The sequence below is a fragment of the Varroa jacobsoni genome, unplaced genomic scaffold (genome assembly GCF_002532875.2).
Source record: "Varroa jacobsoni isolate VJ856 unplaced genomic scaffold, vjacob_1.0 scaffold_409, whole genome shotgun sequence".
In the NCBI taxonomy this organism is placed as follows: domain Eukaryota; kingdom Metazoa; phylum Arthropoda; class Arachnida; order Mesostigmata; family Varroidae; genus Varroa; species Varroa jacobsoni.
The window spans coordinates 133,125-148,384 of record NW_019213311.1 but is presented as its reverse complement, the minus strand read 5'-3'; the positions used below and the strand labels follow the sequence as shown (position 1 = coordinate 148,384).

Genomic DNA, 15,260 nt, shown 5'->3' with positions numbered 1-15,260 from the left:
ACATAAATATCATTTACAATGATATTTATCATTATTTACAACGATACAGCTTTTAAGAAGCATATAATAGTACCAATAATATTTGTGATATATTAGACTTTTGACTGATTTTTGAGTTGCCATCGTTACGATCATAACTGCGCATTAAAAATGCCCTTCACCATAGGAGTGCATCAACATTAGAGCGTTTTCGTTGGCAGACTACTGAGGGATTAATTATTACTAACAATATCCCTGCAATATTCTAATTTGATTGCCTTTATAACTATACTTGCATGTAAGCTGGCTGAGATCGATCGCCATATATTACATCAAAAAAATGTTCATGCCATGACACCCTATCTAGAGAAAATGTTTGACATAATGGACTTCGTGTATAGTTATGACTAGTTAGAAGATAACATAGTTATAACGTGTCCGAAACGGCTCGTTCTCTAAATCGTGTAATTCTGAGCGAAAAACACATGAGAATTGTCACATTCTCATATTGTTTTTTTTTAGGCCTCGGCTGCGATGGTTGGTGCGATGGGACGTCATCGATTGCCATTGAACCTTATGTCATCGAAAATTACGTTGATTTACTATAATACTAACTTTTCGGTTATTTTGATCGGAAATTGTAGGAATAGATATGCGAGAAGCGTCTATAGATTCAAGTGTTAAACAGGCGCATAACGATTTAGGGCCAAGTGCGACTAATACTCGAAAGACGAATTATAAGGTGAACAGTCCTTTACAATGCTCAAAAATCGAATTACTATAGTTTGCTAGGAATATAGTTCTGTCTATAAATATGCTGTTTGAAAGATAACTAACTTTGCACGCGATACGGTAAACATCTGTTCTCAATCTCAGGTATCAAAGTGTGCAGCGCTCTCTTTTTTTTTTGATTTTTTTTTTTTTTTTTTTTATTTTTGATTGGAACGTAGATGTTTGTTGTATTGTGACAAATTACGTGTAGTCAATGTGAAGAACCATCATTAATGTAAAGTCTGCCTGATGCCGCTAAAAGTAACAGAAATATATCAAATAATATCAAAATCGCGTTTTACATGCATTTCTTTTGCACATACATGGGAAATTGAAGATATATGCATAGGCTGTATGGGAGTAATAGGGAATAATATTAGTTTTTCAGTAAAATCATCCAAATATTTTGCTTTAATGACACGTATATTATTCATAAGACAACCTCAGATTCGCAAAAGTGAGTTGGCAACGCATATCAGTTGTACTTCCGGGTACGCTGACGCTAAAATCTGCCTAGAGGAGTTGACTGATGGAACCAGTTTTAAAGCCTATCCGCATTAGTGTTGAACCAGGACAGTTGTTACAAAGCTAAATTTGTAAAACACTTCTTATCAGAAGTCTTCTCACGTTTCTCGAAAGTTGGCAATTTCCTATATATTCAACAAATTACAACAATATGTGCATATAAAAAACAACCACTTTTTTATTGAGTGTCGATAATTATTTACATTATTTTCCTTCCATATTGATTTACTCAATTGCTAATCTCGCTTGAAGGTTATGACTGCATTCACTATGACGCCCCAATGACTTACTATTCTTTCTATAATATCTATCCTCAAACGAGAAAAGATTAAACTTAGAACTTCCAAGTTGTTCTTGTAAAGTGCAGCAGCAAAGTATTTAATTTACAGTTGGTAGAACCCGAGTCTTAAAGTACACACTGAGGCAGATGTTCAATAAAAGTACTTAGGACCCGCCGTCGGCAAAAATTGTTAACTTCCTTCAAATTCTTAGATTGAACTCGGCTAAAAAGTCCTAATTATAAAACTGGTTCGGCGGCAATAAGTTGCACTACAAAGCATCAATGTCATTAACGCTGTTTCGTCAATTATTCTATTTATTACATTCCTATACCCTAAACGCAGTTTGGTGTAGCTTAACGCCCAGTTTCATTTCACAATCTCTCAGTCACCCAACATGTTTTTCCGGATTATGACAGTCCGTACCCAGTTATGTTCAATCGGAACGCGATAAATTGGCCATGATTGCGGTATGTCTAATTCACGCAAATAAATTGGAAATTTATACTGTACTTTATCCGTAATTTATACTAATTGACTTACATATTTCGTGATGATGATAAGCTGCACACTTCAACATGATACTGCATCACCTGAATTACGACTTCATTTTAGAAAATGAGCCTAACAGCCATAGAGGAAACCACGATATCAGTGCACCATTCATCATTCTCTATTGCACGTTGAGCATCGTCTTGACTGCCCGAACTATATCATCTTTTTGAGGCAAAGCCCTGACCTCCAGACTTGCTGTATATGGCATCGGAACATCAGCACCCGTAAGCCTTTAATAGCGCGCACGAAACAGACGAGCGAAATTAACATTATGCATACTGATACATAATAAATGTCCCTGTGATGGTTATCCTTTCAGTTAAACCTTGTAATCTAGGTTTGACTTGGCCCAATAAACTATAGTTATTAAACCATTAAAATAGTTCAGAAGCAATGCAATACTGGACATAAAACTCCAGATTTCATCTTTAAAATACAAGATAAATAAACCAAGAACACAGAGCCCTACACCTAACCATGTATGCCCAATATTCATTGTATATTAAAGAAGCATGTGTTCAAGGTTACTACATCTTTTAAACATTTTTAAAATAAAAAAAAGTAAGTGAAAACGAACCTAATCACTGGGGCATCCAAGTAGTCGAAAACCGGACCCTCTATTAACCTAGCACTAATTTCAGCTCCGACTCCGGAGAAGGACCATCCACCCTCGACAGTTACACACCGATGTGTCTTCATTACGGACTGCGCAATCGTCACGAAGTCCAACGGTCGAATCGATCGAAGATTGATCACTTCGCAGTCGATACCAGCCTAAATGAACCATAAAGTAATCAGTTAATAATCAGATGTTATTTGTCTATTCATGACTGTGGCAATATATACAAATTACAATTTAACAGCTAGCAACGTTTTCCTCAATGACCACAATCCATAGCGCTCACGTGCGCAACCCATTCTCATACTGTTAGATATAAGCGATAACACTACTTTATGGCATCGTGAACTCTAGAACATAACTACTGGACATAAAAACACTGTTTCAGGGCGATTTTGTTACAAGAAAAAATACCCCCAGAGTGGGGAATTACATCAAAGGATATAGTAACTATGCTAATGGACAGACCCACATTTGGGGGTTGCATGCCTATAGGATCAAACGCGTGTTTTTCACGGCTTCTCTCGTAGCATCCAACAAGACTTCAGAGACTGTTCAAAGTGAAAGAAAGGCTGGAGGTCGGCTAAAAAGCATGCAGAGGACAAAGTGGTAGGACTAGGATACCTAGACAATTATTTAGGTCATAATCTGGCTGGGGTCCAAGTAAATATTTGTTGCTAAATTTCAATGATATCGGTAAAATGTTGGAACAAATGAGTTTAATAGTTGATATCGTTTAGCAACTTACGCTTGCGAGCTCGTTGGCAGCCTCAAGACACGTTCCAACGGGTTTTGAATGAGCAACTAATGTTACAGCATTGCCTGTGCGCTCGATCTTCGCCTGAAAAAAGTTACATGCTGACGTTCTATCTAATTCACATAATAGGTATGCAATATATTAACATGGGCCGACATAAATATATGTAGGTTTCAAAAAAACAAAATATTTTATAAATGCATGCTTGGTGCTTTAAAATAGGAGATTAGGGGACATGGAATATATATATGAATATACCAGGTATTATTTTAATTCTAAAACATTTTGGTTATTCATTTGATTGTTCATTACCTACGTAAACATAATAGAGAAATAAGACATTATATAGTTAGCGATGGCTTGAAGTGCTGACACACTAATTAGAAAAGGGTAAGAACGATTACACTGCAACGTAGCAATTCTGGCAAATCGACATCACTATATTACATTTAAGTCAACGCTGGCGCAATACACTTTAATTAATCTGAACTTTAAATCTTCTATATATATTAAACCTTTAAAGCTATCGCTGAGAATTTCCTTTCCACTATGTAGATTTCCATGCAACACTCGCGACAAAGAAATTGTCAATAAAATAAAACGAACTTGATCAAAAAGCGCTTGAACTATTTTTAACGTCGCTTCTTTTTTTGTAATACGTACTTTTCCAATGGGTACAACAAAATCTTTAGACATGGCTTCGCTTGACATGTCGAACGCCACTCCATACAAAAGCTCATTTTCCAGAAAGACCACCGGATCATTGTCACGGATAGCCGCCTGAAATTCGATAATAAATGACAATGTCTAGAGGAATCATAAAAGCTATGATAAGGTGTACCGCTTGGAAATGAAAATATAACTTGATTGCTTTATTATTTCGGCTTTTCACATTTATGATTAACGCAAAAGTTTTTTTGATAACTTGTTATCCATAACAAGTGTTTAGTGCTTATTCCATAGCGTTGAACTTACTATTAACGCAGTGTTATTCGATTTCAAACTTAGAAAACGTTATTAAATTGCTGTTCTGTCCTGGCAAAGAACTTCAAAGTGCGGGATACTAGACAAATAGATCAAAATAATTGTCAACAAGCAGTACTCGTCATTAACATGTTCTTTATGAAGTTTAAAAGGGTTATAATAGTGCAAATCACTTATCGTGTGGAAAACTTGTGATAGAAAATGCACACCAAAAGCGTACGTTTACCGTTAGGCAAGGGAAAAACGTACAGTGAATATCCTTAACATTTAGCGTTTTCATTGATTTATTCTTTTTAAACAAACGAGCCTACCTTGAGGAGACCCTTTGCATCCTCGCTGCTGTATGGCGATAGCACTTTGAGACCAGGACATTGCCCGTACCATGCGGCGAAACACTGCGAGTGCTGAGCAGCGACACCTACAGCTGCCCCATTAGGACCCCGAAACACGATGGGTACGGCGACTAATCCTGCGCTCATATAGTAAGTCTTCGCTGCTGAATTAATGATATGATCGATGGCCTACAACGAAACGTGCAAATAAATCAAACAGCAAATATAACCTTTACTACAGGCTCTGTATGGCTTCTCAGTAAACGTGCCTTCAACTATTGCCTAGCCGTAACGCATCCATATACCACATTGCGTGGCAGACCGCGCACTGTTCGAGAGAAATATTTAACACCCGATTGCTAGTAGCCAACTAATTGTGTCGTATCAAGATTATTTGACGTATGAACTAGATTTCGTACTTTGTATAACATCGAAGGATCGAAACAAATCTAGAATTTCATATTAATTGCCCGAATGTTCCTCACTTCTAACCTGCATAGAAAAGTTAAACGTCATAAATTCGCAAATGGGCCTTAGTCCGACGAAAGCTGCGCCCACAGCCATTCCGCCAAAGCCGATTTCAGTGATAGGAGTGTCGATTACACGTCGGTCTCCATATTTCTTCCATAATCCACGAGACACCTACGTTGTGGAACGTAGAAAGTTAAATTTTTTTCAAACGCTAAAGCATATTTTTTTGATTATCCTCGCAATATAGTTTTCCAACTGTAACTAAAGCACGAATAAAAACATTCAGTACACACCTTGTATGCTCCATCATACATTGCGACCTCTTCACCAAGTATGAATACCTGAAATGATAAAATTGCACACGATGCTAGTACGAAAAATTAGATCTCTTGGTATTTAGTTACTTTTTGATAGAAGAAGAAGAGAGAAGGCCATATCTAGGCTTATGTATTTTGGTGAGTGATATTTTTCAACTATTGCATAGAATCTTTCAGTCGGAATATAAGACAAATGGCGACGCAGTCTCATATTGCTGTTTGGTAAATGTAGCGATTAGAGTCGAAATTAAATTTAGATAGAAATTACTAATTTCTGTCTACTACTAGAAGCATTGGAAAGCGGGTCTATCTAACTAAAACAGCTTCCTTAAACTATATGGACTCGGCTGATCTTTTCGAGGCGGTTTCAAGCGTATTATACGAAGATTTACTGTTACTTGCCCCTAAAGGGCAAAGTTCGTTGTTTTTCGTTGTTTTCCATGCACTGTGATGTTCACTTGATTGGTTCTAAATTCAGATCAGCAACTTCCTTTTCATCTTCCATTTACGTTTAACAACACGGCTGCGTCGCCGCACCAAAGCGATCACGACCATGGTCCATGCTGGTATATTATTAAATAAATAAATGAATATCTTTGCTAATAATATTAATAATAAAAATTCTGTTGCGTGAACAAATGTGTTACATAAATACTTTAAACTACATTGTGGAATAAGCTAATAGGTAACACTGATCGCCATTCGACGCTATTCTACCTTTAAAAAGGCAGAATGAAATATATTTACTATCAAAAAAAACAGCGTCGGGCAAAGCTCACGAAGAAGCTGTAGTAACGGCAAACCTTTTTTTTTTTACTAAATGTTAAAAAAATCCGTTAGGAGGTGAGTATTGTGAAAACTAACACAGGCAACTTGTATCTTCGTTTGCCTTGTTCCCCTACAACGGATATATCAATTTTCAGAGCTAAATATTGGGTACGGGCTAGGCTGTTCAGGCTTGTCATTTATAACAGTCAAGTATCCCACTTTTTTTTTTAATATTTACAATTATAATAAGGATTAGTATATTATAAGATAAGAAAAATTAGTGCAAATGGATCAACTTTCGTTTGAATGAACGTTTATTAAGGGGAAGCTTCAATGGCCAAACGTGATTTGTATTCTCTGCTAAGTTGAAAATAGACTGTCAATAAAGTTCATTCATTTAGTAGTATTGATCGTATTACCTTTTAGTTATCCAGACTAGTGCCCAGACTTCCTTGTGGTCTTTTTTTTGAGTCAAGCTGTTTTCTAATTGTCTTCTATTTATTAAATTACAAATAGTAGCTTTTATTTATTAGGCTTTCCTATTCTAGACCGCTAGGGTTTCGGTGCAAAGAGTTAGGTTTACAACTAGCATTGAGATACAATACTCATTTTTTGGCTTCAACTATAAAAAAACCCTAATAGATTAAAGACAGTGTTCAATATTTTATATTTCTCAACTGTTTACAATTATCGTTTCTATTGTACTTCAATTCTTAGTAAATTCCATTGAGTCGATCGACAGCAGACAACTTTGACAATGCAACTACAAGGAAAACACCTCAAATGATGGATAATGAAGACAATTCAACTACTCTCTACAGACAGTTTTATACTCTTTGCCATTTTTATCCATCTAAGGGTTACTCGCCAGCTAAAATTTTAGAAACTTAAAATTTTCTGGCCCAAAGCAACCCATGAAATTATCAAACACAATTCGAGCCCGCACTATCTATTCGCAAAAATAAGCCCTCCATAACAGAAACAGGATAACGTTTTCATATATTCGCTGTAATTCGGACATATGATAAATTCATTTGTTTTCCATAGCCCCATCTATCAATAACAGAGGTATGATATCGTACCTTGTCATCACGCTCCATCTCCTCGTCTATAGCTGCGTTGAGAGCATCTCGGACAGTCATCTGAGCCGATGCCACCCGAGAACTTGTGCCAAACTGGCGTGTAACCGCGCGCAGGACTGAACATCGAATCAGACCAGCCATTTTTGTATTTTCCCTGCTTTCTTGTGACAACCTCACTAATAAATATGTCAAAATGTAATGTCCATCTATTTGACACACTCCCCTGGAAACGACGACTGGCTTTGTTGTCTGATAGATATCAGATAGATAAGCAGGCTCCACGACACATCGAGCATACACACACGCACACAGACAGCCAGCCAACCACCGGCCGGTCAAAAGAGTCAAGAGGTTTGCGCGGCACTAGATGGCTGATGCAGCCGTGAAACGATCGCGCCATATTCAAGAGAGAACTTTAGATTGTGGGTGCGAGTGAAAATAGGCGCTATTGAGCGGCTTGTAGCTACGTTCGTTAAAATCGAATATCAAGTTTATATTCGAGCCGCACCGTCTGCAAACTGCACAACGCAAACTATCACAAAATAAAACAATTTACGATTTTTTGTCGACTGATACAACATTAGTGCTGAACGTATGCGAGGCAGAGTGACTAAAGTTAGTTAGAAAGCTGTACCGTAATATTGTGTAAATTAGAACTTGCTGAGTTAGTCTATACTAGAGGAACTACATATCTTGGTTACCCTGTACTGTTGTACGGGTTTGCACGGGCTTTACAAAAATAATTCTGCAGTCTTTAAAGAACTAAAAAAGAAATTCTTTTTTTAATACAATATGCTTTTTTGCCATCTAAACGCAACTTTTCCAGATATAGACCGCATCATCTCTTCAGTTTTGGAAACTGTTTCCAATTCCAAAAACTATTATTTTCATATTGGCAAGTTAAAATAGTAAAGCTTTAGTGAATAATGTGACTCACTCTCAGCATAGGTAATTGGGTTATCTGAGTACAAAAACACATATGAAATGTGTATAAGTCATTCCCGTGCATTTTGCTACGCTACTCCAACTAGACGGTGATGGCTTAATGTTCTCTTATTTTTTCCAGTACTTTTGCTTCGAATATTGGTCCGACAAATAGACGAGTTAGCCGAGTTTGGTTTTAAATCTTATAAATTCTCTTTTATTTTGTACGTATTATTTTATACGCGGTTAACCAAATCTGATATTCAAGGATGTTCCCATATTTTCGTGTTGACGGCTATTTGCAAGAACCGGCTGCCATTACAATTAAAAGTGATAGGTGAAGCAAATCAAGCACGGTGTGTCTTGTTTTTTTCATTGATGGCCTGGTAACGTTATACTGCGCAACGTCTTATTAATAATCCGATTGATGCTCGGCGTCAGACGTCACATCGTATCTACGCCGGCCGACGGTGAATGGTTAACAAGAAAAGATAATCTACAGCAACATCTACAATGTGGCATGCTACTTGCTAACTGAAACTCCAGAAGATAGAAAAGGTGTACGTATATTCAAAAGTATAAATAGGTACCAGTAGTTCTTCCATAGGCTTTCGCTTTGTGATAATGAATCGGACAATGGTTAGTCTAAATTGGAAAAAGTTCTTCCTGTTTTTATATGGCACTCGTGCATTTTCCCACAAGCTGCTATAGAAGTCAAAAATTTTCGTACAGATTTCAGATACGAACGATTCTCGGTATTGCACGTATACAATTCAATATTCTTCAAAAAGGCGGTGAATAATTAAACTTAACCATCTTACGCTACACTCAGCGCAAGCAAAATCAGAAGATTTTTATTCGTTGGTCCTGGTAGTTTCCATTCAACTTGATGTATTACTTTTTCAACAAAACGGCTTATCTGTAATAAAAAACTCTATATTTTCCGTTAAAACTCCTTGACCACTTAATAATCTCCGATAGATTCCATTTAGTGCTCGAAATGAGTTGCTTAGTTAAATCCTTCTAATCTGATTGAACACACGCAAATAACCATTGTAATTAACAATCTATCCACTAGGAAAATACACGTTTATGCAGCACATTTGAAGAGAAATAAAGAACGCGATTATTATTTTTTCAGTAATACAGTTACACTCTAGCATTGTGGTGTCCGAGATAGTACGTCTTTAATAATCGACCACTTCAAAGCACGGCTGTTATACAAAAAAACTTTATATTATTTGCCAGTGTTCTCGGAGCAGACCACTAGTTTTTCTCATAATATGACATTTATTACCGTTAGAACTTTGCATTTCTATGTCACTGCATAAGTAGTCAGCTATTTAGAATCAAAAACAAGTGAAACCTAAATAAAAGCACGGGCTTTCCTAAAGTTTGTATATTTATTTATGAATACAAATACTTATGATAAATAAATTGACATTGGTAGATATCCGACTGTTTACATTACATCCATACATTATAATATACCTGCTTCAGGCATAGATAAAAAGCGGGCCTCTTATCATATAAAGACCTTTTCAAAAAACTCATATTTAACGACTTCGGCATATCTGGATCGACATGTGTTGAAGACAGTTACAGGATTTGGTATTCACGAATTGTTTACTGCTTAACCAACGCTGCTACAGAGAAGTTGAGCACATCAGGCGTTGACGTTATGTACTTTTTACATACGTCAGCTGCGTCTTTCAAAAATGTTGCCTCTGATGACAAACCATGTTGAATTGGACCCGACTTCCGTCCGTCAAGTTCGTAAACATAACCATCGGCGAGAACGATAGCAACGAAATGCAGGTCGAGTTTGTCATCTATATTCGGTGTCGCCGTCTGACCTTGATGTGCGAAATTCTCATGAATCTGTCAGATTTTCAGAAAGTACAAAATTAAACATGGTATCGGTGAATTTTAGTACGCATTGAAAAACGGCTGTATAATGCTACAGCAAATATCAGAATTACAAAGATGTACATTGTTATAACTGATGCAGGCGAAACTTGCGTGCTTCAGTTTTTGCGCTATTCAGGACAAGTTCTTAGTTCATACTCCAAATTCCTAGATTTCTCCTAAATAGCGCTTGCTTGAACCAGCTTAATTGGCTAACAAATCGTTATGTTTTAAACGACCTACCGGGGCCACATCTTATCATTTTTTAGTTACGCCGACCGTGTCGCACTTACATAGCTGATGCGACGGGCGTCGAAATATCAAAACTAATAATAGCCCACTAGTATATGTTTAAACCATGATTGGGATCACCATCTCATAGGAAGATTTAAAATTTACCTCTTTGATATCCGAGTTATCTTCGAGTAGTTTGGCCTTCCCTTCAGGAGATTTGTCCTTGCCTGCTTTTAGAAAAACATCCAGCGGGCTCCCCTCAACTACCGGAACCTGTGTAAAGGTAAGCTTGATTAGTCAAATCATTCTTTCCAAGTGCATCTTACGTGCCACATGAGCTGAAGCAGCCTACCACAGGCGTTTCCTACAACAACGACAACTAAGTCGGCAGAAGACTAGGAAAAAGTAACTCTACATCATATGTCGTTGCTGATTCGTACCTAATCCCATATAGATGCACCTGAAGTAAAAATAGCTACATCTTAAATCTCTATATTCCATGAAAGAATCAGGACAAAAGAATTTCTTTAATTTAATTTGGCCTAGAAAGAAATTCGAATCGTCTATTAATCTGAATCGTACACGTTACCTTTGAGTTGGCAAGCGCATGGAGCAGTCCTATTGTTCCACAAGCGTTTTGGATTGTTTGCTTCATGAAGAACACCTTTGACTCCGAAGCTTCAACTTCTGTTCCGCCACCACTGGCTGGTGTACCGCTATTAAGTGGGAACAGCAACAGCAGCGCTGCGATTGGCTGAGGGATAAACGCTAGAAGCTCGTTATCCAAACCGAAAACGTCTACAAGAGACCACTCTTTCGAGGCTCCAAGAGAGTGAATGTACTTTGTCATAACGTCGGGGTTCGACTCCAAACCTAACCAGCGAATAGCCATAATTATATATGCCTGCAACACCAGTTGAAAAAAATGTCATTAATGATTTCATATTATTAAACTGTATTATATAAAGGTGCTTAGTTATAAGAAAACTTGCTTTACAGAGAAGTATAATAAACGATCTAAAATGCCTATCACTCTCAGCGGAGCCCAGCATTACCCACTCAGTTATTATTGGCAGGCCATGACAGAATCATTGCATATCCGTTAGATTGTTCATTGTGTTCGTTATTCATTAGGTTTCATCTGGATTAAATCCTCATCAAATCTCAACATAAACTAGTTCGAAAAAATGAAATTGTATACTTATTGCGTAACAATCATGAATGTCCAAGACGAACAGTCATGGAATAAAAACATCATAATTTTAAAAAAATGAAAGTATGATAAAAAATTTTATCTCACAAACTTTACCACAAAAATAGAGTGCTAATTAAATGTGATAAAAATATGTATGTGGTACCGGATCCTCCTGGGGATAGAGATAACAGTTGCTTCTAGCGGTATATACGGTGAGCTATTAATATAACTCGATTAATTTGATGAATTAGGATGCAATTTTAGAAAGGCCACACAATCAGGCCTGCAGACGAGAAACCCAAAATCTATTCAACCGATCGCTTGCGAATGCGTCTTCTTGAAAGGTTTACCCCATTTTAAGTAACACAGAAGTTTGCAGTGCTTTAAATGGTCGCTTGAAACTTAATCCAACGTAACTAGTGCGTGTGAAAATTCAATAAACACGTTTTTATTTTTCGAAATTGTTCGTCATGATAATTTAATACTTACTACACGATTCGCGCTATGTCGGCAACTATGAATCTGGTTGCCTGAGGGGAATCATATTTGAAATCAATTTTATATATATTTGAAGTAACTGAATATATTACGGTAAGAGGAGCAAGAATATCGGATTACATGACAAATGCATTTCTCGAAGTGTTATAAGACCTCACTATTATTAGTAGATTCATTTTCAACGTATTTGACTTACGTTGTTGTCGTGTATCTCAATACTAAAGTGAATGTCTTTTTTTTACGATTATCCTAAGTCCAATTTTAGCGACACACTTTTCTCTATTGCTGCTATATCGATGAATCAAGAGTTCCCTATCGCCTTTTGAGCCGGTCAGTCGATGTCTCTCAGTGAGTGCTATGGCCGGTTCGATAGGTGTCGTCCCTGTGTCGATAGGCCCGCTCCCTCTGTTTGTTTCTGATCTGGCGTTAGCAGACGACCGCACATTTTGCGCGGATCCAACTAGTCCGCGCGCGGAAACGCATCGAATTCGCTCAGACTTCATGTTGTGGGCGATATTTGAAAGACTATTATCTAACTCCCGCAATCCTATTTACTGAACAAGAAAAGCTTTCACATATTAGGCTATCTGCAATATATATGAGACGATACAGCGTGACTTTGTGTTGAAGAGGACGAACGTATCTGTGTAGGTGTCATGCTAGTCTGCATCTACGGCTGTAAATATGAGACTAGGTGTAGCACGCTTCAAATGTGTATATTTATTTTATTAGAATCAAAAGTGTTCTTTTTTTAGTAGTTTGTTAAATCACTAGTTGAAGGAAAAAGTCTAAAATTTTGACGTGATTAATTATCATATGTGATAGATGTTGTTTTAGTTAGTTTCTCGTAACTATTTATAAGCAATGGCTGTAAGTGTTTAATTCCGCTGTACTTGACTAAAATATCGAATAGAATTTGTCTAATCATTGTAAAAATCATTAATAAGAAAAAGAGAACTTTTGAAAAGCTTTTGAGTTCAAATAAATCGTTTGCTCTTTTTAAACCTAATAAGGAGGATAGACCCTTTCTGTGCTTATAGTTCAGATGGAATAAACAATTGTGTACTCTTTATAGTAACTCTTGAGAAATGTGGAAAACAAGAGTAGTGTAGACTAAATGCATAGGAACTACATAAACGATATCGCCATCGTTGGAGCGACACGAGTTGGACTCAATATAGGATCTAGAAGAACTATTAGCGTCGTTGTTGGTCACGAAGACAGCATAAAACATTACACGGTAACGGAGCAAACATCCGACACTAAACCGTTCTTGAACTCGGGAGCTCGCGCTCGAAAAGACTATTACGTCATTTTTCCTTCCGTGATATTATAAACGTATAGCTGGTAATTGTTAACAAAAACAAATGAAATGGAATTTAGTGAAATAAAGGGGGTGAAAGAAGAGAGTCGAGTAAGTAGAACTAACACAACGAAATATAAGTTCCTACTGAGTTCAGAAAAAGACGAACCGATAAAGAGCATAATTGTGTTTAAATTTGTTAAATTTGGATGATTAATTAATAATATAATGATGAATTATTTAAATAAGTTAAGACATAATGTTGAGTAATAGAAAGAAGGTTCACGGCTTTCGTCAATAAGGAATCTGGGTCGTTAGGCGAATTGGCGAGAAGTTTGCTTGAGGCACGCATGAGCCTAAGAAACATTTGGTGCTCTCTTCGACGCATCGAGGCGGAGTACTGCTAAGTACGTATTTAAAGTCTTACAAAATTAACATGAAAGTGAGGCACTAGTGTGGGGTAAAGATTTTAGTTACAATTCGTTTACGGCAAGCTCTTGAAGTGTGTTTATATGCACGACTGGATTTCAGATAGTATTACACTTTGCTGCTGGTAACTAGTCAAAAACAAGGCTACTTGAATTTAATTTTTCCTCTAAAGTACTATAATTGGTTATGTGAAAATATTTTTACCGTTTCTAGTTCATTGCTGCAGTATGAACGTTTACTGCTGGTTTACCCAATTTTTTTCAGGAGATCGTCGATGATAAGAAGGATAGTGGACCAACGGTCTTTGGTCGCCGCCTAAAGGATATCCCATGTGCTAAGCAGTGCTTCCTTCGAGGCATCGGTGGTGGTTTAGGACTCGGAATCCTTCACTTCATGTTTACTAGTAAGTTTAACCGAAAGTGGTCTTCTACATAAGTCATTGAACTTGTGAGTCTGTCAATAAGGATACAAAAGTGAGTTGACAGTACTGGTAACAGTGCTGAGGTTCATGGAGTATAACCGAAACTAAGTATATGGAGAGTTTTAGTAGATAATGTTATAAATCTGTTTTATCGAATCAGAAATTATGTTTTTTGCAGGCAACACGAAATGGTCGACCCACGTTGCCGTATTATCATTTACGGGTATAGGATTAACTGAGTGGTTTTACTGCAGGTGAGTAATAGGGCGATCGTTACGAGTAGTTTGACAATGTAAGCAAATTATCGATAGATAGTTGAAACTCTATCAGCTTCATGTTTTGTACCATACATCAGTAATAGGAAGTGTTGAGTCCAAAGTAAGGCTTCCGAATCGATCTTTTGCGAAAAAAAAAAAACAGATTTTAGTGTTGGCACCAGAAGGGCAGCAGATATCTAGCGATCCATATCGTCATCCATCTCATCCAATCAATTAATTTCAGATATATGTGGTCAGTGCGAAGATTTGAACGAGAGAAGCTGAATTACGCAATAGAGCTCAAAAGAACCTACGAAGGAACCGAAAAGGCTTCCCTATTTGAAAAAACGGAGTAGTAGTGCAGTCTACACAGATAATCTCAGAAAAAAATAGTTATATTAACAGGTGTGCAATTACGCATGTAACAAATGAATAAATGCTATAAGTATTTGTAAATCGATTGAAGCGTTTAATGAGTCTAATTTCCTTGATTGCAGAAACTCATTTCATTAGTCCTTTAGCGGAAACGTTAATATCTTAGTTCTGTTCCTGTGATAGTGCAGTGACAACGCGCGTATCCATTAAACTTAAAAGCACATGGCGGTTTAGGTTCAAAGCGTTGATTAATGCTACTTCGGTTCAGCTGTGTGTTT

At 37.1% G+C, this 15,260-nt stretch overlaps 3 protein-coding genes across 5 annotated transcripts; 1 reads left to right on the top strand and 2 right to left on the bottom strand.

Annotated features, from left to right (window-relative positions):
- Positions 1–1,429: 1,429 nt before the first annotated feature.
- Positions 1,430–7,751, bottom strand: Pdhb (Pyruvate dehydrogenase E1 beta subunit). The gene is made up of 8 exons (XM_022832775.2): positions 7,439–7,751; positions 5,565–5,612; positions 5,293–5,442; positions 4,780–4,989; positions 4,148–4,264; positions 3,476–3,568; positions 2,686–2,882; positions 1,430–2,338 (listed from the first exon to the last, which is right to left on the bottom strand). Exons 1-8 carry the CDS (start codon positions 7,577–7,579, stop codon positions 2,227–2,229), a joined length of 1,068 nt encoding a protein of 355 aa, XP_022688510.1. The 5' UTR covers positions 7,580–7,751; the 3' UTR covers positions 1,430–2,226.
- A 1,995-nt stretch (positions 7,752–9,746) lies between these two features.
- On the bottom strand, positions 9,747–12,602 carry Uch (Ubiquitin carboxyl-terminal hydrolase). Its single transcript, XM_022832776.2, has 4 exons — positions 12,394–12,602; positions 11,094–11,408; positions 10,670–10,777; positions 9,747–10,243 (listed from the first exon to the last, which is right to left on the bottom strand). Exons 2-4 carry the CDS (start codon positions 11,394–11,396, stop codon positions 9,989–9,991), a joined length of 666 nt encoding a protein of 221 aa, XP_022688511.1. The 5' UTR covers positions 11,397–11,408; positions 12,394–12,602; the 3' UTR covers positions 9,747–9,988.
- Positions 12,603–12,886: 284 nt separating this feature from the next.
- Positions 12,887–15,067, top strand: l(3)87Df (cytochrome c oxidase assembly factor COX20 lethal (3) 87Df). 3 transcript variants are annotated; one of them, XM_022832777.2, is made up of 5 exons: positions 12,887–13,067; positions 13,273–13,437; positions 14,194–14,332; positions 14,529–14,604; positions 14,852–15,067. In XM_022832777.2, exons 2-5 carry the CDS (start codon positions 13,315–13,317, stop codon positions 14,961–14,963), a joined length of 450 nt encoding a protein of 149 aa, XP_022688512.1. In that variant the 5' UTR covers positions 12,887–13,067; positions 13,273–13,314; the 3' UTR covers positions 14,964–15,067. The 3 variants fall into 3 exon arrangements, with proteins under 3 accessions (XP_022688512.1, XP_022688514.1, XP_022688513.1); XM_022832779.2 differs by lacking the exon at positions 13,273–13,437 and having other exon boundaries at positions 12,895–13,067; XM_022832778.2 differs by lacking the exons at positions 12,887–13,067; positions 13,273–13,437 and adding an exon at positions 13,444–13,611.
- The last annotated feature ends 193 nt before the right edge of the window (positions 15,068–15,260 follow it).